Raw genomic sequence first — 22,394 nt, 5'->3', positions numbered from 1 at the left:
CGAGACTTTTCTCTCTCGTATTTTTTCAATCAACACCGCCTTCCGATTATTTTTCGCTCCGACGCCCTCTCTGTAACGGACCGAGAGACGTTTAGATAGATGCGATAGAGTCTGAGAAATGCATGCGAAAAAAACGACAACGATTCAAGAAAAAAGTGTTTATCCTCTCTCTCCTATTCGTCCTCGCCTTGATCCTCCTCTCCAGCTTCCTCCACAGCAGGCTGATCCCCCTTCTTCGCTGCCGATCCCTTCCCGACCACCTGACTCCAAGTTCCCAACCTCGCCCAAGTCTTTCCTCCCTTTCCACTTCCTCCAGTCGTTCCTCCTCCTCCTGCCTCTGTCTTTCCCGTACTTCCACTCTCTACACTTCCCTTCGTACTGTCTCCTCCCAAAGTCGAACTACTCCTAGATCGGGCACTCCTCAAAACGTTTCCTAACCCTAACGGAGAATTCGTCGTCGTTGTTCCCGTCGATGTCGAATCTTTCTCCAAGTTCATGTTGGGGTTCGCGAAAGGAGAGAAAGTCGTCGATGTTGCTGTCGGTGCAGGTTCATCGAATGAAGTCCTAGCACTTTGAACTCCCGAAGCATGAATCTGAGCGTTTTGAATCGAAGGACTTGACGAATTCGATCCCGGCACCCCTCCTCCATACGATCCATTCCCCGTACTATACCCTGCTCCACCATTCGGTACCGAATTCAACGAACCAGCTCTTCTCCTCCCAATCGCCCCCGGAGCGAATCCCGGTTGAGTTGGATTCGAATTACTCCTCGCCTGCGCTTGAGCCCACAGAGCTTGCGCTTGATGAGCTTGCGCGAATTGTTGTTGAGCTGCGAACCGTTCGGAGGGGTTTGAACTTGGCGGTTGGAGGTGTACTTGAGAAGGGATTAGTTGGTCGTTTGGGTCGAAGATTGCGGAGGTAGATGAGGAAGAGGGGACGAGGTTCAGGGAGGTAGAGGAGGAAGAATTGGGAGTTGAACCGCTGGGAGGCGGGGTCGAACTATCGAGTGAGAGGAGGGGAAGAGGAGGAGGAGCAGGATTGTTGCGTCGGAAAAAGCGGCCAAACGATCGAGGATCTTGAGATTGTTGCTGACTTTGAGATTGCTGTTGTTGTTGCTGCGACTGAGTCGTAGAAGCGTTCCCTCCTCCAGCAGCGGCTCGTCTCCAGCGGAAATTGAACGGTCCTCCTCCGTTTGTCGACTGAGATGGAGGTGGGATTGGAACGACCGGTGCTGGGTTCCCGTAGCCCGGTAAGAGGGGCATCATTCCAGCCGCACCTCCTCCGTAAGCTGCTCTGTGTGCGTCTTCTCGATCGAGTCTGTCGAAGCTCCTGATCAGTGTCAAAACTCTCGGACGAGGCAGAGAGGGAGTCGCTTACTGGATGAGCTCCCCTTCCACGACAGTCATTTCCCTCTTGAGCGCTTTGAGGACTTCTCCAGCCTTTTCAGCTTTCTCCAATTCGACCGCTTCGATCGCTTTATTCAACGCATCCAATTCTTTCGCAAGTTCCGCCAGGTTCGAAGTGCCCGCTGGTGTCTGCGTATTCGTTTCTTGTCCAGTCGCAGTTGAACTTTTCTCCTCTTCCCCATTAACCGAATTCCTCCTCTCCTCGCCTAGTTGACCTTCCGGTCGTTTCCCACCCCCCTTCTTCCACTCGTCCAACACCTCCCCAACTCTCTCTTCCTCCCTCTCAACCTCCCTCAACTTCTCCTCAATATCCTCCTTCTCCCTTCCCCTCACTTCAAACTCGGTTCTCTCTGCTTTCCTGATCGCTTCCTCGAGCGCGACGATCCTACTTCGAGCTCTTTGATCTTCTTTCGCGGCTTTCTCTACGGTCTTTCGAAGGGAGGTTAGGGTAGCGAGGAGGGATTGTTCGGTACGTTTCGAAGTTGAACGGAGAGTTTTTAGAGCGTTCCGAAGTTGAGTTTCGGTAGCTAATGGACTGGAAGAAGTTGAGAGGTCGTCGGAATGTAAGGGATCGTCGTCATCGGATGCGGTATGCACGTTTTCGAGAGAGGAGGAGCGGGAATGAGGTGCGAGTTGAGTTCGATTCGTCGTCGTCGAGGAAGAAGTAGGTGAGGAAGAAGTCGTGACGTGGGTTGAAGCGGTGATGGGAACGGATACGGGAGGAATAGGGACGGATTGATGCGCTACGGGAAGTGGAGAAGGGGAGTAAGGTGGAGGAGGGCCGTCGGGATTTGAAAAATTTGTCGTTTCTTCCGAGTTTAGTCCGTCTCCGGCTGTCGAGTCGAGTGAAGGTCTTCGAGATGATGTAGAACCTGCTATTAACGTCAAACCGATAGCCGTGAGCATATGAGTGGCAAGAAGAACAGCTTTGATCGGCTTACCTTCTCCCGTCAATTCCGAATCTTCGTGACTATTCCCCGTCGTCGAATCTTCTGCACCCTGCTCATTTCCTGCCGAGCCCGAAGAGTTCGTCTGACTTCCATCCGACACTTCAAACCCAATCTCGTACTCCCTATTCGGGTCCAATCCATAAACAATCACGGTCGTCTCCAACCCTCCCGTTCGATCCGCTGCTTGCGCTGACCCGGCGTGAGCTACGTGAGGCCAAGGTCTCCTATCCAACAAGATTGAGATTGATGGTGGTTTCGCTGTTGAATTAGAGTGAGAGGATGAAGAGGGAGAACTAGGGGAAGGAGTGAAAACAGAAAGTGCGACGGCTGAACACGTCACGTCTAACACTTGGAGCTTCAGGGGAGAGTTTGACGAGGGTGTTCGACGAGCTGGAGAAGGTGAACGAGTCGTGCGGCTCGCGGAAGGAGAGGGAGGAGTCGGGGAAGGAGAAGTATCGAGAGTCAATGAACCGGCTCGTCGTCTCGTCGTTGAACTGCTAGAGGGCATCTCGGGAGTAGTAGTAGATGGTGGAGGCAACCAAGGTCGCACTTGAACTCGTTTCGGGGCTGGAGGAGAAGGAAAGGAGTCGGAACGCTAAATTTCCGAGATGACGAGGATCAGCACTGAAAGACGAGACTTGGCGCGTACAGGACTGACCTGCGTGGACATACACCTCTGACTGCGAGGTAAGACTGATACAGTCGGGAAGAGAGGAAGCTAGATCAAAGTCGAGTAAACTCGTCGAGTTGATGAGGAGCGGATGTGTTGTGAGAAGCGAGCTATCGTCTAGTCGAGCACGTATCTGTACGTGGAGCTTGTCGAGATGAAAATCAGGAAGGTGAAATTGAGACAGAAGTATGAAGCTCGAAAGTTTCGCAAATTCCGCAAACCTTTCGCTCTGATTTCCTACAATGAAATCGGCAAAGCGAGGTGCTAGACGTAGAGGCGATTCCTGTATCTGGGAAGCCGCGACAGTTGACTGAAGAGGAACGAGCTCGGGCTATTCGCAACTTCAAAACTCTCTTCGCAATCGCTTCTCGTCAATCGGATTCGAGAACGAACGACAATCGTACACAATCACATGAGTTCGAGGCACACAGAGGCAGAGAGTGACAGCAAAACACGCACAGGGGGGGGAGGGGGCGAATACAAAGGCACGAGGAAGGGAAGTCATAAAACGAAAAGAAATAGTGATGTGGTAGAGTAAAAGAGCACTGACACTGAACAACGACAAGACGGGACAGACGACAAAGAGACAAAATCGAGGAGAAAGGGTGAGAGAGAGAACAGAACAAACTTGGATACAAACGACAAAGCTAGAAATCGCGAGACTTGAAAACTGGACGGGAAACGGAAATCGAAACTTGAGACGAGATGAGGTATAGATGATGATGGTTTAGTATTGATGTGTATCGGAGAGACCCTGTAGAAAGTGTGAGCATCCAACTCTGCAAATAAAAAGAATCTTGATTGCGAAAGTGGCTCACCCATTCAGCGTCTCTTTCTCGAGCTCTTCTCTTCACTTCTCTGCCTTTTCCTCTCCCTCCTCTTTTTCCTCTCCTCCCTCCTGACCTCCCAATAGTCCCTCTTCTCGATCTTCTTCACCACCTTCGCAGCTCTCCTAACATGTCTCTCTCCCTTCTTCATTATCTCCTTCCACTTCTTCCCAACTTCGGCTCGTTCAAATCCAGCTCCGACAAGACGTCTCGTCACTCCAGCTTGAGACTTGGCTAGGGAGACGAGTTCCGCCGTTCTACCTTTGACGTCCGAGCGGAGTTTCCTCGCTATTCCTTCGAAACGGTTTCGACTCATCGAGCCGATTCTAGACTGGAAGTCTTGTTTCTTCGAGCGATAGTAATCCTTGACGAGAGGGTAGCGTTCAAGGTTCTGACGAGTCGTGAACTTCGTGTCACGAACGATCTTTCGGATTTCTTCCTCCCATTTCCTCTCGATTCCTCCGACATAGTCCCAAGCTGCCTTCATCGCACTCCTCATATCCACTCCACTCAATCTGCCTGCGTCATCGCACTCCTCTGTGTCCTCCGGCGAATCCTCGACTCGATCTTGAATCCTGACAATCGTTCTCTTCCCCTTCTCCTTCCTTTTCGCATCTCGTCTCCTAGCTCGTAGCTTCCTCCTAATTCTCCTCGTACCCCTCTTAGCGTTCCCGACCAAGCGTTTTTCGATCCTCCTCTCGTAGTCTCGGCAACGAGAAGCGTGTTGAATCATTCGTTCTTTCAACGTCAACGAGACGTCTTCGTTGTCGAGTCGAGGGACCGGCTCGTAGGATCGTGGAGGAGGGGAGTTCGAAGGGGAGATCAGAGAATAAGGAGGGTCGATTCGATAGACCAAAGCAGAGGGGAACGGAGATGAGGACGATGAAGATGAAGGAGTAGCGACGGTGTTGAGCTGTGAGGCTGTCGATAACGAAGCAGTGGAGGAGAGCGGGATAGAGGGTTGATCGAGAGAAAGGGGAGGTTCAGCGGTAGGAAGAGTGTGGGGAAGCGTTGAGGACGAAAAAGAAGGAGAAGAAGATTGCGAGACGGCGTGGGAAATCGGAGATGCTTCGTTGTCGTCCGTTACTGTGAGCGAGATCGAGGCAGTAGGAGTCTCGTAGGGCCTCCCGACTGAAGAGGACGAGGGAGCAGAAACGTTCCCTTTCGTTTCGACGACTTGAGCTCGAGGAACCGTTACTTCTTGCTTCGGTTGAACGAGGTCGCCTCGTCGGATTGACAGCGTTCCTACTCCCGCCAGTACGACTCCCATCACCGTTACCCCAATCATGACTCTATTCCACCAACTCATTCCACCTTGACGAGCAGAGCTCGGAGAACTCTTCGAAATTCGATCCAAAGCTTTCCTCGAACCCGAATCAAACTCGTTCTTCTTCTTCTCATCATAGACTGACGGAGATTCCGGAGAGATATCCAATTGAGTAGAGGAAGAGGAAAGGACTGATCGATTGAGAGGAGACGAAGGAGTCGGTCGAACGGTTTGCGAAGAATTGACCGAAGAAATGTCTTGAGTCGAATCTTCTACCGATACAGCTCCGTATTCTCTCGAGTCAGATTCCCTCGAGATGGGAGGAGGAGTTGGAGTAGGCGTGAGAGTCGACCTCCATTTCCCAACTTTATCTTCAGCGCGTTTACTAACTCGAACGATCGATGACGAGGGCGAAGACAAAGGAGAATACGATCTCACGAATCCCGATGGCGGTGCAGGGAGATTGACGGCCGGTAACGATGAAGGCGGAGGAGTAGAAGTGATTTCTTCCTCTCCCTGTTCGTTCGAGCTGTGACCTCCTCCGATTGGGGGTCGAGTCGTGGTTGAGACAGGAGCATCGAGGAGTAAAGAGTAGGAACCTCCATCAATGAGGATCGAATTGTCGAGATCTGCTCGGACTTTGGTTGATGAAGGAGTTGGAGAAAGAGGTTCGATTGAACTTCCTCCTTCTCGAGGGACCGCATCTCCTTCTGAATCAGTCGCGGGGGACGTAGCGATCGGGTCGGGGAAAGATAGAGTCATACGAGATCGTCTCCGAGAGTTCGTGAGGTCTTTGGAGGAACCGGAGGAAGAAGTAGTCGATTTCGAAGAATCACTCGGGAGTTGACGAAGTTCCTGAGAAGCGAGCAAGTCGAACCCATCGTCTTCTTCTTCTTCTTCTTCGCCTAGATCGCCGACATCAGAAGCGTCGGAAGGGGAAGACCAGTCTGAAGTCGCTTCGTCGGAGGAGGAGAGCGAATGAAGATCTTCGGAAGCGAGGAGAGGAGCCGTCCCTTCGGATGGTGCGGAAGAAGGTGAGTGAGATGTTGCGAGCTTTGAAGTGTTTGTCATGCTAGTAGTGGAGGACGTCCAATGAGCTTCAGAAGAGGAGGGAAATTAGTTGCGAAAGAAGACTTGCTCGAAATTTCGAGGCGATCGCTCTTGCGGGCGATACGCGAAGGGGGAATCCGACCCTCGACTGGACGAGTCTACTATGTCACTCAAATGGTCTCAGTATCGTAGAGCGCAACAGCCTCAAACGTGCTCCTTCTCCGAGGCTCGCCCTTATCATCTCCTCTGCGAAATCCTTCCTCGCGGGCTTCTGCGTCTCTTTGAGGGGTCCGCTTATAGCCTGGACATAGGGAAAGTGGCTGAGAATTACTCACGAGCTTGTCAGGTCTTGTCAATGCGAGTGTGATGGATGAGTCGGGAATCGAGATCGCCTTGAAATACACAACGGGTTCCAGACTATTGCGAACTCTACAGGACAAAGACGAGTGGGTCAATGTCAGCAGCTCCACTACTGTACGACATCTGTTGGGACGTGCACGCCCGTCGTCGGAGATGCAGAAGGAGGAAAGAGAGGACCCGACAAGTGGGGAGAGAAGGGGAAGGAAGCGATGGAGCGATGCACGTCTTGTAAGGTCACGATGAGCGAGTGTGAAGACATACCAGGTTTAGTTTGGTGGGTTCAAGAGAGGTGAGTGGTAGAGGTAGAAGTATAGGAATGCAATTTTCGCTGTCTTCGCACGATGATTTTGTATAGCAGAGTTGCGATGGCATGCAATATCGTCTCTAAACCATACTACCACTCGCTTATGAAAGGCAGACTGGCAAGAGAGCAAAGCGTCGGCGAATTTATCTCGGAAAGGAGAATTTTCGAGTTTTCTTTCTATCGTTCCTCTTTTTGCTGTTCCAGAGTTCAGGTCGTTCGTTTCATTCCTACTCCTGTAGTTCCTCCTTCCCCTCATCCGCCTCATCCCAACTCAATAAACTATCCAACGCACCTCTATACCTCTCCAATTTCCAAAAATCCCCTAATCTCAACGTCATTAAATCGAACGCGGTCGCAATAACCGGTTTCACTAACTGCACCACCTCTGAAGACTCTCCATCTCCGTCAGGATCCGTGGTGGATGACGGGGCGATGGTTGATTCGGGTGGAAGTTTTGGGTAACGAGCTGAGAAATGAGTGAGGATCAAATGACGAGCTCTCATCCTTGGTACGCGAAGACAAATACACTCAGTCAAGACTCTCGATGATGATGACTGTGAGAGAGAAGGATCTGCGTACCGAGTAGCGATATCGATCGCTTGAGCAAAAGTACTATGACCTTTTTGTGCCGCTACATCGGGTAAATCATCCTCGATCGTCGCTTCGTGAATCAACAAAGAAGCTTCTTGACCATGTTCGACGAGAGCTTCACAGGGCATCGTATCCCCAGAGAAGCTACGAGAAAAGGAACTGAATCAGCTGGAGAGCTCGAACGGAACAGACGAAATGCTTGAGAGCTTACACGACTCGCCAACCAGAACGATGAGTGATGACGATCCCCCAGGCTCGACAACGATGTAATACAGGGACTGCTACGACCGCTTCCAAGCCGAGGAGTTCGAGTAATTGTCGATAATTCTCTGCTCTGTTTCGCGGGTGGAAGCTTGAGTATACTCCGACTATCGATTGGCGATGGAGGATAAGGAGAGAGGTGACTCACTGAGGACTACCTTCTCGAAGGGATTTTCCGGGTTCGAGAAGGAAATTATCGAGGAATCGAACTTTTGGGGAATTGAAACCGAGATTGAAAAGTTGATGTTGTTCGAACAGGTACGTTCGAGCGTTTGAAGGTGCTACGATCGTTAGTACTTTATTCAAATTTGAATCGAGCTGTCAGTCACACACAGACGAGAGTCAGTATTCCCATTGGACTCGAGGGAGGGAAAAGGAGGAAAAAAAAAAGAGTTTGTTTATTTGAACTCAACTCACTCTCGCTCGTTCCCTGAGTAATGTCGAAACTCCCGCATGATGATCCTGATGTAAATGACTAATGAAAATCATCCCAGTCTTTCTCAATACACTCCTCGCTCGTTCCGTTCCGAATCGACGAGCTAATTGTCCCCATGTACCTTCTCCCGCATCCAACAAGATGTACTCCTCTTCCCCTTCCGTCGAACCCTCGACCGGGATATGAATCAGAGTAGAACTGACGTTGCGGTATTTCGAAGGAATCGCGCTCCCTGTCCCCAAAGGAGTGACTTTAATGTCCCCCTCCTTCTTTCTCTTCTCATCCATTTCTTCCTCTTTCTGCCGCTTCTCGTTCTCCGCCTCAACGAGTTCCTTCACCTCCCCGGTTTTTCTTAGATACTCCTCCCAAGCCTTAACTCCCCTCTCCTGTAATTCCTTCGGTTTCTCGACTCCTTTCAACCTACTAGCCTGCGTTTCCGCCTCTATCGAACCGAGTTGGAAATTGAACGAACGGATCTCACCACCTAATGGGGAAGTCTCGGAGGGTTGCAATGCCGTCGAGGAAGAGAAATGTGTGTTTGCTGATAGAGGAATCAGGGACTCAGAGGAGGAGGTAGTGAAAGAGGGATCGAAGGAATAATGAGGAATGTTGAAAATTTTCGAATCGAGTTTCGATAGACGGAGGTTGAGGAGTGCAGAAGGTCCGAAAGTGATCTCGTCTTTACCTTGAGGAATGAAGTCTGCCGATGAAACTTGATGGGAAATTTCTGAAGGGAGGTGGGAGGAGAGGGAGGAGAGGTAGGAATTGAATCGAGAGTCGGAGAGGACTCCGGGACCGAGGAGGTAGAAAATAGTGCGGAGCGAGGTGGTAGATCCTAGTGTTTCGCGATTGAGGAGAGTGGGAGGAATCGTCGTGGGGAGGGAATCCAAATATTCGGGCGAGGGGAGATTCAGAACGAGGAAAGCCTGCGCGTGCGCGAGAGAAGGATCTGTCAGTCACTCGACGGTCGCAATGTAGAAGTGGTAGTGTTGCTCACTGAAGCGTCCTGACCTTCCTCCATACACTGTTCGGGAGTAACCCAAAACCCTTCTCCTTCTCCATCCACCAACCCTTTTTCCAATTCCTCCATCTTCGTTTTCTCCTCTTTCAACCTCTTAACTCTTTCCTTCTTACTCTCCTTCTTCTTATCCCCTGCCTTTTCTCGACTCACACTCGTACTTGCGAGAGAGACTTCAGGTCTAACCCAAACTCTCTCGCCATTCTTCAACCTCGCAAACATTTTCCCTTTCTTGACTCCCAATTTCTCGGCTTGAGTCGGTAAAAATTTCCCTAATTGTACTGGTCCAACCGCTAGATAACTAATTGCATCGTTTGATCCGGAGAAGGGTGGGAGGGGTTGGGGGAGATAGGCTGGAGTCGGACCTTTTCGAGGTTCCCTACTACTCGTCGTCGTTGTCGTCGGGAGAGGAGGCGCTGATGGCGCGTCTTGCATGACTGAGTCTTCTGAGGTAGTAGATGATGATGGTGGTGGGGTGTCGAAAGAGGTACCTCGGAACATATCCCGAATCACCATTTCTCTCCAAACTCGAGCTTCATTCCCTTTCAATCTCGAAGGTTGGAATGAAGGTGATGCTGGATCGAAGTGTTCACTCGTGAAGCGATTACCTGGGGGAGATTTCGATCGAGGAGAAGGGGAACGGGATTGAGAGCGTTTACGTTTGAGAGAGGAAGAAGAGGGAGGGGAAGATGAGCGAGTTGCGTCGAGGGGAAGGGCGGGGGCGATTGGAGCGGAGGGTTTGAGGGTGAAGGAATAGATGTTGAGATTCGAGTCGGAGTGGGTTGGGGGAGGTAAAGAGGAAGAGGGAGAAGGATCCGAGGAGGCAGTTGGTGTGGAAACTTTGAGGGATAATTTATCTCTACGAGAATGACGATGACCCGAGTTAGCGTACACAGCAAATGCTAAATCGTGAGATCGACATACCTCCTCGTAAAGAACCTACAACTAGCGAGGTAATGATCCGTTCCCCCTGGTCCAACAATTTCAATCCTCGAATTCCCTGCCTCTACCGAACTCAATATGAACCCCGGTAATCCCGCGCTCTCTCCCACTGACCCCAAAAAGACATTCCCTACTTTTCGTAGTCCTACTTTCGATTGGAGCGCGATACGGGAGATTGATTCGGGAGTGTTGAATAAATATCTCTGATCTGGGAAAGCCACGAGGAGGGAAGGCGAGGAATCACTCGAATGAGTAGAGAGGATTGAAATGGAGTATTTGTTGCCGCTTTGAGGGGGAGGTAAAGGGGTCATAGTGGACGAAAGGGAGCGGGAAAGAGAGGGAGTTCGAAGAGGAAAAAGGTTGAGAGGGCGGAGAAGCCCCGGGGAGGCAAGGAGGAATCGAGGCAGGATCGTAGGACTTCAATGTTGTTAGTCTGGTCAAATCTGCGGGTCGAACGGAGGTTGTCAGCTGCTGAGTTGGCGAAGAAGAAAGAAAGTTGAAAGAAGACCGAGGTGGACTGTCTCTCGCTCAAGGGGAGCTCCCTTACGCACAGCCGACAGTCTAGATACCTCTGCAAAGAGCCAGGAGGAGAAGACTTACGCTCAGATGTTGTGGAAGTCGGAGAGAAGAAAGGCAAAGATGGAACTGCCGATCCCGATGAAGAATTGAATCCCCCTGTTCTCCAGTTCGAGCTGTTCGAGCTCCGGTTGTACTGAAGGAGGTGAAGAATCGAAGATGTTGAACGAGAAGATTTTCAGGAGAAGCAAGCGGTTGACGTGTCAAAGTTCTCGAAATTACTTGTGTAATGCCTCCTCTCTTTCTCTCTCTCTTACTCTTTCGTCCCTCCTCGGAACTCCTCAACGAGTGCCGCCAAATCTACCGCCGCACAGTTCCCTCCCTTCCCCTTACCCTCGAACGAGACGGAGACAAATCGTTCGATGTCGACGACTTCCCCTTCCCCTTTCACGACTCATTCTCGCGCCGGCGACTCTCAACCCGGTAGTCGAAGACCTTCAGCGTACCAACAATCTCACGCACGACGTGGATCCGCGATTCCAGCTCATCTCCTGAATGATTCGAACCCGCTCAATTCTTACGGATCTCCTTCGTCGTCGTCCTCTTCTTCTCCGATTTCCGCTTATGGTTCACCTAATTCGAGTATGTCGGGAGGAGGTCCAGGATCGAGGAGAGCTTCAGGAGCAGGAGTAGGTGGTGGTCATGGTCATGCGAGGAGAGGTTCAGTGATCGATATCGCGGCGGATATGTTGGCGGGTCAAGCAGGGGTAGAGAGCCTCGAAAAAGCGAGAAAAGTTACCGACAAAGTAGAGGATACGCTCGAACAATGGGTTAAACCCGTCAGACCGTGGTTACCCGGAATTGGGAGGTTCTTGATCGTCGTGACTTTTTTGGAAGACGCGCTCAGAATTCTAACTCAATTGGGTGGTAAGTTCACTCTCCTCTTATCTCGAACTAGTGTGTGTCTTTGCTGACACCCTGTGGATGACTCGCTCGCAGATCAAAACTATTACCTTCAAGTTTGTCGTTTTTGGGTTTTGCTTTTCCACGCGAAAACTGAGGTTTTTCTGATCTTTGTTCTCGTTCACTCTCGCAGAAACATCGCGGTTTCCCCTGGGGAATTTCTCACATGTTCCTCTACACGAATGTCCTCGTACGTACTCTCCTACCGCATCTCTCGTCCACCAAGCTGAAATCGCTCTCAATCAGATCATGCTCACTTGTTCGTCCTTAATCATCGCGAAACGTTACCCCTTCTACGCCACGATCGGTCTCTTCTCCGTCGTCATCGCCCAAGGATTCGGTTACGGCTTAATCTTCGACTTGACTTTCTTCCTCCGCAACCTCTCCGTCATGGGAGGACTCCTAATGGCCCTTTCCGACGCCCTCTCCGGGAAAAAATCGAACCTAGTAGGAGTCCCCACTATGGGAATCAACGATCAAGATCGCAAAAAGTACTTTCAATTGTTCGGTCGAGTACTCCTCGTGTTCCTCTTCCTCGGATTCGTCTTCAATGGACAAACGGGATGGGCGAAAGGAATGGTCAGTGTTAGTGGATTGGTCGCTTGTTTGTTCGTCGCGTTGGGGTACAAGGCGAAACAAAGTGCGTTGTTCTTGGTCGTCGTGTTGGGAACTTTTAATTTTACGGTTAATGCGTGGTGGAGAGTTCATAAAGCTCATCCTCAGAGGGATTTCCTCAAGTGAGTCCCCACGCCTCATCCTTTTCGAGTCGATCACAGGGCTGACTTGAGAGGATCGATGACACACAGATACGATTTTTTCCAAACTCTCTGTAAGTCTATATTTCTCTCTTCCTTGCAGTGAATCGCAGCGCTGACTCTTTCTTGATACGAATAGCTATCGTCGGGGGTCTCCTACTACTCGTCAATCTCGGGGCAGGAGATTTCGCCATCGAACAAAAGAAACGCATGTAAAAACAAAGAATTCAAAAAAAAAGCAAAAACTCCTTTTCCAAACCGATTTCATCTTTCGTAACCCTCTCCCTCCTTTTCCCATAGCAATTAGTTCAGTGAATCGCTCCTTGTTAACTCCGTCTTTCCCTGTTCTTCCCTCTACTCTACTCTACTCTGCCATGCTGATTCGTTTCTAATTCTTCTCTTACCGTCGTTCCCTTGTTTTCTTTGCCCCTTTGTGATGATTCCCCCCTGCTTGCTCGTCCGTCAATTCACATCGAATGCGAAAGAAGACCTGTCTCTGCACTCTACGATGGCCCATGCTCGTCGTGTCGGTTAATTCAAGCGTCCGACCCGAAAAATCTTTCGGAGGTTTCGTCTCAGAGTGGAGCCGGAACCTTTCAGCACTTGATGCTCCTCTGGCGACGACTAGCCAGACCGGTCATCATGAGCACTAAACGCAAACCCTCAGTACCACCGACAATCACAAGTTCAATCTCCCGACTTCAATCCATCTCCTCTTCTCTCTCCCGCTCCCAATCCTCCGACTCTTCGCCCGACGACAGGAAACTACTAGGACATCTTACGTTGAATGACCATGATCTGAGGTTACCCGTATACGAAACGACCGATCCTTCGAGGTTACCGTTTGGGAAATTACTCGATGGGAACGATCCCTCTATTGCGGCGGAGACCGCTTGGTTGATGAAGAAATGGGAGTTGGGTGAGTTCATCCTTGATTCATCTCGAGCTACTGTGTCGTATCTCGAGCTTAATACTACCAAGTCAATAACTCACAGGACAGGATATCTTCTACGTCTCCGTTCCCGGTCCCTTCGCCCGTAGACTCGCCCTGACGTTCCTATCAGCGATCAACACTCCCTTTGAACACGTTTCCCTCCACCGCGACATTGGTGAAGGGGAATTGAAGCAAACTCGGGAGATTCGAGAGGGAGGTACGCTCGTATTCGAAGATGGACCGGTCGTGAGAGCTGCGAAAGAGGGAAAGACGTTGATCTTGGAGGGAATTGAGAGGTGCGAGAGAGGGATCTTGCCCATTTTGAATAACTTGTTGGAGAATCGTGAAATGGTGAGCTCAGTCTCTCTCTCTCCCTTCTTTCCCTCCTTTCGACGATTACCACTGACTGTCAGAGTCCCATGGTAGAACCTCGAAGATGGAACGCATATAATTTCTCCGTCTCGGTACGATCTCCTCGTCGAATCGGGGAAAAGTACCGACAATTTCATCAAATGTCACCCTTCGTTTCGAGTGATCGCGATTGGTGCACCCGTTCCACCCTTCCCTGGACTACCAATCGACCCTCCTTTCCGATCGAGGTTTCAATCGCGTTACATCGACCCGGTTCTCGCGAATAAAGTACTCTCGAGAGGAGAAATCACCAAGATCAAAAACGTCAAGCATAGAGAAGCGGTTCAAACTCTCGTCGATCGGTTGGGGGACGTCATCTTGACGTTACAGGTGCAGAAAGAGATGCGTGCAAAGATGGTGTCGGGGATTTCGACAGGGGATGCCGAGATTCCGCTCTTTCCCCAAACTTCACTATCGAAATTCGCCAGATTCTTCACAATTTTCCCTCCACCTTCTCTCGATCACTCTTCACCGACTTCGGCATCGAACCTCCTAGGTCTGCTCGCTATTCTACACCCGAAGTTATCTTATTTACCGAATCAAGGGAAACGGGCTCTCGAGGATTTACTCAAGTCGTCGGGATTTAGTCAGTGGGCAGAAGGAATTTCGGCTTGCGATCTCGAGAAATATCATCAAGAAGGAGGAGGAGAAGGGATCTTTGGGTGGCGATTGAAAGGAATTGAACGAGTGGCGGAAACGACCGCGAAAATCAGTTTCTCGAATGGCGATCAAATGACAGAGGTCACGGTTCCGTGCGGTCCTTTCGCCTTCCAACCCTGGCCCTTGACTTCGTCCGACAATACCCTTCACGTCACTCCTCGATTCTTGCATCTGCTCACTTCCCTCCTCCAGCTTCACAGTCTTGGAAATTTCGACTTGTCTCTCGTCCCTTCCTCTCCCATGCCCTCTGCTTCTTCCTCGACTTCACTCGTCATCTCTACCTTCGCTTCGCTCCTCGGTTACTCGCTCGACGTCGTACATCTCTATAAAGAAATCGGAGGTCGAGAACTCTGGATGCGACGAGAAGTTGGCGGATCAGGAGGAGTGACGGGCTGGGCAGAGAGTGCCTTGGTGAAGGGAATGCGAAGTGGGAATTTAGTATGGCTCGAATCTATCGATACGATCGGAGCTACCGTAGGATCTCTCTCGAGATTGTTCGCGGATCGTCAAGGAGAATCGTTCGGAGGAAAGAGATTCATCGCGATGGACGTAGATGGAGAGTTTCCCGAGTCGGATTCGAACTCGAACGTGCTGGAGAAGATTCATCCGTCGTTTAGAATCATCACGACTAGCTCGAAATCGACCCCTCCAAATGAATGGTTATCTGAAGAACTCACTTCGAATCTCGTTTCTCTCCCCTCGGCACCAATGTCAATAGACGAAGAACGTCATCTACTCCTACAGACCGGTTGTCCTCGCTCGCTCGTCGATCTGATGGAAACGTTCGCGACGAAGTATCGAATCCTGACTTCGATCCCAGGGAACAAATCTCGTCGACTCGGAACGGGCAGTTTGATTCGAATCGCGAAACGACTCGCTCTTCATCCGGAAGAAGACTTGAGGGGTATGCTAGAGAGGACTCTACTCGTCGCGTTCTTGCCCGTCATCGAACAAGAACAAGTGCGGGAATTGATGACTGAATGTGGTGTGACAAACTCGCCAGTTCAGGTAAGATTCACTCTCTTTCGTTTCGGCTGTGATGATCGATCTGACACTGTCTTTGAGCTAGGTTCATCCTCCTGTCGCCGTCGAGGGAGCATCGCTCGTTTTCGTATCGAAGACGCTCGAAGGGAAAGAAACTCGTTACGAGATCAAACAATACGTCGCACACGGCGATCCGGAAAATCTCTCGCTCGTACCTCAGATGGACGTGTATTTGGAGTGAGTTTCAACGATTTCTCGTTGACGACTTTACTCGCCGCTGACCACCTTTTCTCACAGTAATCAAAACCAAACTCTCCTCATGCGAGATATCGCTGTCGACCTCGATATGAAGGAGCACGTTCTCCTGCTGGGAAACCAAGGCGTCGGAAAGAACAAGATTATCGTAAGTTGTCACCCTCTTCGGTCGTTTCTCGCGTCTTTTGCTCACCAGATCTCAACTCGTGCAGGATCGCCTTCGCCAACTTCAACAACGAGGCAGAGAATACGTTCAACTGTCTCGCGATTCGACAACAGAGTCGTTGCTCTCGTCGGTTTCACTCGAAGGAGGAGTCCTCAAACGACAGGAAACTCCTCTACTCCGTGCGATTCGCGTTAGTCTCTACTTTCACCATGCTTCCCTCTCTATCAGCCTGACTGACGAAACTCTTGTGTTCCATGTACACAGAAAGGTCGAATCATCGTGATTGACGAAGCTGACAAGGCGCCGCCGAACGTCGTCGCAGCCTTGGCGAGTCTCGCAAGTCGAGGAGAGCTGTCCCTCCCGAGTGGTCTAAGCGTTCGACCTTCGAGTACAGCCAACGGATTCAAGTCAGGGGATCTCGTCCTTCACCCGAACTTCCGCCTCATTTTGCTCGCGAACCGAGCTGGATATCCATTCCTCGGCAACTCGTTCCTCCAAAGTCTCGGTGACAACTTCTCTACCTATGCCGTCCCGAACCCTGATCGCGATTCTGAACTCGCCGTTTTGTCGTCTCTCGCTCCCGAGTTACCGATCGAAACGCTCAAATCCCTCACTCAAGCTTTTCAAGATCTTCGAATCGCGTTCGAAAAGGGTACGATCTCGTATCCCTTTTCGCTACGAGAACTCCTCGCACTCGTTCGACATATGAAGAGATTCCCGGATCCGCTCGAAGACACCTTGAGAAACGTGTTCGACTTCGACGTTCATTCCCCGAGTACCCTCGACGCCCTCCACGACGTTCTTCGAAAGTACAAACTCGGAGTCGACAAGGTTGGAATCGATGCGGTTCGAGGAACAGGAGGAGGAGAGAAACATGGAGAAGTCGAAACGTCGAAGAAGAAACCTGAGGTTGTCGAATTCGAACCGACTGGGGACACTTCGCTCTCCGAGCCAAAGTTCGGGAAAATCGACGACGAGGAGCATACGGGAGGTAACACTTGGGCTGGAGGAACTGGAGGACGCGATACAGCTGGATCGGGAGGAAGAGGAGGGTACATGAGGTTGATCAAGGGGGACAAGATCAAACAGATTCCGGACTCGCTCAAGGCTCAAGTACCTGAGGAGATCTCGGATCGAGCGAGGGAGATGGCGAGGGCGGAATTGGCTCGGAAGTTGGAAGATCTCGACCTCAGCTCGTCTCAAGCTTCAACTTACTCTCGATATTACGATTCAGTCAGTTCGCATATCCAGTCGTTGGTCAGCTTTCTAGAGAGTACGTCAAGTCATCTCTTCGTCGCTATTGACTAAACGTTCCCACTCACTGACATGGACTTTCTCGTCGCAGACCTCGAGGCGAAAGAACAAGAGCGAGTCTGGTTGAAGAGGCAGTCGGATGGAGATCTCGATGAGATGCGTATCACTGAAGGACTAACGGGAGAGTCGAGCATCTACAAGCGCAGAGGGGAAGAGAAGCGTGAGTGTGCTCCTCTTCTCACCCGCTGCTTCCGAGGCTGATTGTCGGTTGTCTCCCTAGCTGAGTTCGGACCTCAGATGAAACCGAAACGAATCCGTTTCGTTTTCGATCTCAGTGCTTCGATGTACCGCAATCAATACGATGGACGACTCGCGAGATCTCTCGAGGCGATCGTCATGATCCTCGAAGCGTTCAGTCGACTCTCCCCCGCCGGATTGAAGAAATACAAGATCGATCTCGTCGGTCATTCGGGCGAAGAAAAGAGTATTCCTCTCGCCGTCGATGTTTCGTTCCCTCTCGACGCTGGAGCGACCTACAAGATCCTCGCGAAGGCGGCACTCATCCCTCAATACTGTTTCGCGGGCGACTACACTCTCGAAGCGATCGAATCTGCCGTGGACAAGGTTGCGGAAGAACTCAACGAATCGGATGAATGTTTCGTCGTCGCTTTGTCGGATGCTAACTTTGATCGATACGATATCACCGACTCCGCCCTCCGCACGTCACTGAATCGCAACTCGAAAGTTTCGGCCTCTTTGATCGCGATTGGAGAAGGAGGAGAATGTGAATGGTTGGCTAAGTGAGTCTCTTCATTCTTGTCGATCCCGAGGCTTGCGTGCTGACATTGTCGTCTGCTTAGATCTCTGCCGGGGAAAGCTTACAGAGTCAGGGAGACGAGTGATTTGGCGAGAACGCTGAAAGCGATTCTGGGTAAAATGCTTGGAGGCAGCATGTAGAACTCTTCGCATCTATTGCATTCACTTAGCTTATCGACGATGTGCGATGTGGGATCCGAGTCGCCTCCGTGAGCAGATCGTATCGTTCAGATAGGGATCGAAGCTCAAACAACGATTTCGCCAACTCGGGCTTTGTTTCGGAAAGCCAACTCGTCCCCTCCTTTCTCTTCGCACCGGGTTACAGCCCATACAGTCACGCAGTCTGAATGCATAAAGCCCTCGATGAAGCTCGCAGGATCAGATCAGCTCTGTCCTACGAACGAACTGCGAGAGCCAAAGCGGCTCACTCGGGATATGTCCTCCGTGCACTCGCGCGGCTTTGCTGCGCTAGACCGCTTTGAATTCGTATCGAACCGTACTCGTTTCGTATCGTGAGAATATGATGAGCGCACGATGCGACGCGAAAGAGAGACTCTCTCTTCTCTCCAGTCACCACTACTCATGTCGACTCGTAGTACCCGTCAGAGGGGTAGAGTCAGCTACGTAGAAGCCTACTCGGATGATTCTGATGCACCCGAGAGTGCGGAGGAGGTAGAAGAGCGAGAAGATGATGATGTCGATTGGAGTCCCAGTCAGTTTCATCTCTCCAGCTTCCATCCAGCTGTGGTAGGTTGACATTGGGAGGGATGTGTAGCTAACAAGAACAAGAGACAACGTACGAACAAAGGAAAGGGAAAGAAGGGAAAGAAAGGCAAGAAGAATGAATCGGATTCGGATTCGAGTTCAGAGGGAGAAGACAACGACGATGATGACGAGGGTGACGAGGAGGAAGATGATCAGTACAATAGTGGAGTGAACTTCAGTACGAAAGTCCCGTACGAAATTGTCGCAGAAGTGAGTTCGAATCCTTTCTTTCGTTTCGCAATCGAAAGTCCTCTTCGATTGACTTACTCGCGACGTTGATGTGTTAGATCTTCTCGTACCTCTCTCCTCGAGAACTCTTGATCTTCGACACCTCTTGCAAATCGTTCCATTCGATCCTTTCCGGTCCGGATTCTCGTTCTCTGTGGATCAAAGCTAGGACCTACCTAAACGTTGACATTCCCGACATCGATATCGGAGATGTCACTGAACCTCAATTGGCGAATCTACTCTTCAATCGAGAATGCGAAGTGAGTAGAAATCGATCGCTTTCATCCTTCTATCTCTTAAGGATCTCAAGCTGACTCTGCATCCCTCTCTTCTCTCGAAGAGCTGCGGAGAAGGCGTCGTCCAAACTCCCGATCTTTATCTCTGCGTTCGTTTCTGCCCCGCCTGTCGTGAATCGAAGTCAGTCTTCTCCCTCTCAATTTTGGTTCCCGATCGCTTCTTGAACCAACTGACCTTGACATTACTCGCGCAGTTGGGTCAAAGTCGAAGACATCTCCAAACTGTACCCCGACTTCCACCCTGCTACCGCGCAAGCCGTTTCGACTACAAACTTCGCGGCGAAGAACGATCGTTATCGAAAAACTGCCGCGTACACCCTCTACAACGAACTGCAGAAAGTCAATGAAGAACTCGAACATCTCGAGCTGCTCGATGCTATGGAACAACCTCTCGCCAGCGAAGACGAAGACAATGACGGTGAATCGGAAGAAGGAGGAGGAGGAGGAGCAAGCGGTTCAACCGGAAGGAACACTCGAATCGGTGGTCGTTCGACTCGAGGAAAGATCAACTACGCTGTTGACGTCGACACGACGGCAGAAACTGCGAAGAAAAAGAAGCGAAGTCAACGTTTCAAGAGGTCGTGGAGGACTTACACTCGTAACTTTGGAGAACGATTGGAAGAGCAAGTGATCGAATCGTTCTCGCCGAGGATCAGGGAGTATCTTCTCAAGCAGAAGGAACGTCATTCAAAGTGGAAGAAAGTGAGCAACTTCTCACAGTCTTCGGTTTTCAACTCGATCGTCTGAGCTGACGTCACTCGTTGTGCATATCAGGTTGCAAACGCTTTGGTCAGGATCCTTGCCGCTTTCGAAGATGTTCTCGAAGATGAACGAAAGTTTGCGTTTGTTTCGACTCGCAAGGCAGTTCAGAAACGTCGCAGTTCGTGAGTCAAATCGATTCAGTTCTCGCCTCGTACAGAAGCTTGGAGAACTCATTACCTCTTCCTGTCGCAGAATCGAACGCAAGCTCAAGAAGAAGGGGTTCAAACGCACTGAGTGAGTCGATCATTCTTTCGTTCTCGTGATGGGATTCGCCGAACTAATCTTTCGCTCTTTGTCTCCAATAGCTTTTCCGACGACGTTTGGATCGAGAACCCTCTCGTCAACTCCCCCTCCGTGCTCGGTAGCAAAGGTGACTCGTTCTCGGCTTCTCTTCGAAATCGAAATGGAAATCGCTAACTTTTCAACTTTACCAAACAGAATGGCGCAAGATCAAGAAACGTTTGACGAAACTCGCTGGTCAGAGTATCGCGAATCAGTTATGGCAATCGGCCGTAACCGCTGCTCGTAACCGCTTCGAAAACGAGAAAGAAACCAAAGTTCGCGAGGCCGCCGCGAGAAGGTTGGCTCGTCTCGAAGCTATGGAGGATGATGCAGGAGCAGAAGAGGAGGAGGAGGACGACGAGGATGATTCTGGAGACGACTTGGAGGAAGGGGAAGGAGGAGAAAGGAAGGATTGGAAACAGAAACTACTCTCGAAACCTCAAAGCGTTCCCAAAAAAGGTCAGTCTCTTCCATCTCGGTTTCGGTGCATCGTGATACTGACGACAACTCGAAGGAATTAGTTTGGAGATACGTCCTCCCGCATCTCGAACAACTCGTAACTTCCGAAGTCAATCTCGCCGAAGTCGATCCTTCTTCGTCAAAGGGTCTCTCGAACTCACGCAAAAAGGTCGAACCGGCTGAGCGAGATCGTCTTTCGATGCTCACCTACGAGCAACGCCAGCACAAGAACAACTTCTTCAAGGCAAAGTACGAAAAAATTGTCGAAATGCATGAAACTCCCGAGGAACGATCTGTTCTCCCTCTCTACAGTCGCTTCCTTCATCTCCCAGCCGTCAAAGAGCTCTACTACGACAACCCTCTTTACGCTACTCAGTCGAACGTCGAGGAGGAGAGAGTCAAAGCTGATCGAATCTACGAAAAGAAACTCGACGAGATCCTCGAAGAAGTCGCTCAATACGCTGTCGATATCGTTGTCTATGTCGTCGAAACGGTTCTCACGGCGACTGGAGAGATGGACGAGGAAGAAGTAGCGAACCTTGACATCGTCGAACTCCTCGGAAACGTTGAACAAGGAAAAATGACTCCGAATCGGCTCATCGATGGACAGTTCTTCAACCGCCCGACTTCGTTCGTCTTCTGCGGGTTGTGTCATGGGAAATTCGGAGCTTTCTCAACGGTCCTCGAACATCAACATGATCGTCACGGTGATAAAAACGCCTCGTTGCCATACTCGCCGACTCGAGCTCAACTTTTCCCGTTGGAACTCTCGATTCAAGCTTCGATCGCTGTCTCCGCCCCTTTAGAAGTTACGGACGTCGACCCGAAATCCGATGACCCCGTCAACAAGCTCAACGACGCCGTTAAGGGGAAGATGCTCGTCTTTGACAACCAACCGAAAGGATGGGGGAAAAAGAGTGTGAAAGGGGAGGACTGGAACGATTTAGTAAGTGTTCTGCCGCTGCTGCCTATCAGTTGTCGGAGACGCTAACATCCGTTTCGCTCTCTTCGCTGCAGCTTCTCCGAGTCCACCAGATTGCAGAAGCGGAGGACAAGAAAGGAGCAATTCTTCCCGCTCCGACGCTGATCTTGAGGGAGAAGAATGGTCGAGAACGTCGCCGCGAAGCTTGGGGACGAGGTTACTACAGATGGTGAACGAGAGCGACATAGCTCGAACGAAACGAAGAAAGGTCTCGAATGAATCATGCTTGAAAACACTCCCCCTCCTCTCCCTCTCTCTTTCTCTCCCTCTCCCCGTCTCTCGCTCTCTCCTTCTCTCTCCTTCTCTCTCTTTCTCCTTCTCTCTTTCTCTTCCTCTCTCTTTTTGTTCCTCCACGCTTCGTCTGCCCAGTGAAATCACTTTGTCGTGTGAATGGATGACTACTCTTTGCCTTGAAAGCACCAAATCGTGAGAGATCAGCATCGAGCTTAGTTCGCTTTGACTTATCCTCACCCTGCATAGCAGATTGAAGCACTCCGGCTCCTCGACCAAAAAAGCAGACTCGAACTGGATGAGGAGGAGCAATTTGGCTTCTATTTCGTCTACAGGGTTTCGCCAATTTCCCTACTCTCGTGTGTAGGATCCTGGTCGTTGGCGTCAAGGTCAATGAGCGAGGTTCTGATGGTTCTGCGAAGCCCAGCATCTGTCTCGAGACTTCAACGATGAATCGGAAGCTTGCAGCGCAGTTCAGCTTTAGGTTTTTGCCTGTCCTCTTCCCGACGCCGTTGAATCGACAAGTTCTGCTGTCCACAGCAGCTTCAGATCAACGAACCTAACGCTACAGCGCTGCGCAGAAGCAGAACGCA

General features: G+C 50.7%; 6 protein-coding genes across 6 annotated transcripts; 3 read left to right on the top strand and 3 right to left on the bottom strand.

Moving 5' to 3' along the window:
• Positions 1–173: 173 nt before the first annotated feature.
• JCM6883_005999 (uncharacterized protein) lies at positions 174–3,026 on the bottom strand (the record flags this gene model as incomplete). Its single annotated transcript, XM_076630454.1, has 4 exons — positions 174–1,317; positions 1,378–2,281; positions 2,348–2,951; positions 3,015–3,026. 4 exons carry the CDS (start codon positions 3,024–3,026, stop codon positions 174–176), a joined length of 2,664 nt encoding a protein of 887 aa, XP_076489513.1.
• Positions 3,027–3,848: 822 nt separating this feature from the next.
• Positions 3,849–6,191, bottom strand: JCM6883_005998 (uncharacterized protein; the record flags this gene model as incomplete). Its single annotated transcript, XM_076630453.1, has 1 exon — positions 3,849–6,191. The coding sequence occupies one exon, from the start codon at positions 6,189–6,191 to the stop codon at positions 3,849–3,851; it is 2,343 nt and encodes a 780-aa protein (XP_076489512.1).
• An 870-nt stretch (positions 6,192–7,061) lies between these two features.
• On the bottom strand, positions 7,062–10,393 carry TRZ1 (tRNase Z; the record flags this gene model as incomplete). The annotated part of the gene is made up of 7 exons (XM_076630452.1): positions 7,062–7,338; positions 7,414–7,569; positions 7,637–7,759; positions 7,835–8,004; positions 8,104–9,048; positions 9,120–9,999; positions 10,065–10,393. 7 exons carry the CDS (start codon positions 10,391–10,393, stop codon positions 7,062–7,064), a joined length of 2,880 nt encoding a protein of 959 aa, XP_076489511.1.
• A 627-nt stretch (positions 10,394–11,020) lies between these two features.
• Positions 11,021–12,532, top strand: ERV29 (the record flags this gene model as incomplete). Its single annotated transcript, XM_076630451.1, has 6 exons — positions 11,021–11,525; positions 11,598–11,617; positions 11,695–11,751; positions 11,808–12,298; positions 12,368–12,390; positions 12,456–12,532. The coding sequence occupies 6 exons, from the start codon at positions 11,021–11,023 to the stop codon at positions 12,530–12,532; spliced, it is 1,173 nt and encodes a 390-aa protein (XP_076489510.1).
• Positions 12,533–12,958: 426 nt separating this feature from the next.
• Positions 12,959–17,937, top strand: JCM6883_005995 (uncharacterized protein; the record flags this gene model as incomplete). The annotated part of the gene is made up of 10 exons (XM_076630450.1): positions 12,959–13,235; positions 13,312–13,601; positions 13,677–15,329; positions 15,391–15,542; positions 15,603–15,708; positions 15,773–15,916; positions 15,991–16,999; positions 17,072–17,200; positions 17,261–17,780; positions 17,841–17,937. The coding sequence occupies 10 exons, from the start codon at positions 12,959–12,961 to the stop codon at positions 17,935–17,937; spliced, it is 4,377 nt and encodes a 1,458-aa protein (XP_076489509.1).
• Positions 17,938–18,378: 441 nt separating this feature from the next.
• JCM6883_005994 (uncharacterized protein) lies at positions 18,379–21,743 on the top strand (the record flags this gene model as incomplete). The annotated part of the gene is made up of 11 exons (XM_076630449.1): positions 18,379–18,508; positions 18,572–18,771; positions 18,849–19,049; positions 19,130–19,206; positions 19,280–19,787; positions 19,860–19,969; positions 20,040–20,081; positions 20,153–20,217; positions 20,286–20,588; positions 20,651–21,534; positions 21,606–21,743. 11 exons carry the CDS (start codon positions 18,379–18,381, stop codon positions 21,741–21,743), a joined length of 2,658 nt encoding a protein of 885 aa, XP_076489508.1.
• Positions 21,744–22,394: the final 651 nt, after the last annotated feature.

This window comes from Sporobolomyces salmoneus, assembly GCF_050403485.1.
Source record: "Sporobolomyces salmoneus JCM6883 DNA, S_salmoneus_JCM6883_v1_ctg10, whole genome shotgun sequence".
NCBI lineage: Eukaryota > Fungi > Basidiomycota > Microbotryomycetes > Sporidiobolales > Sporidiobolaceae > Sporobolomyces > Sporobolomyces salmoneus.
Note: the sequence above shows the minus strand (reverse complement) of the source record. Positions and strands in the feature narration are given on the sequence as shown.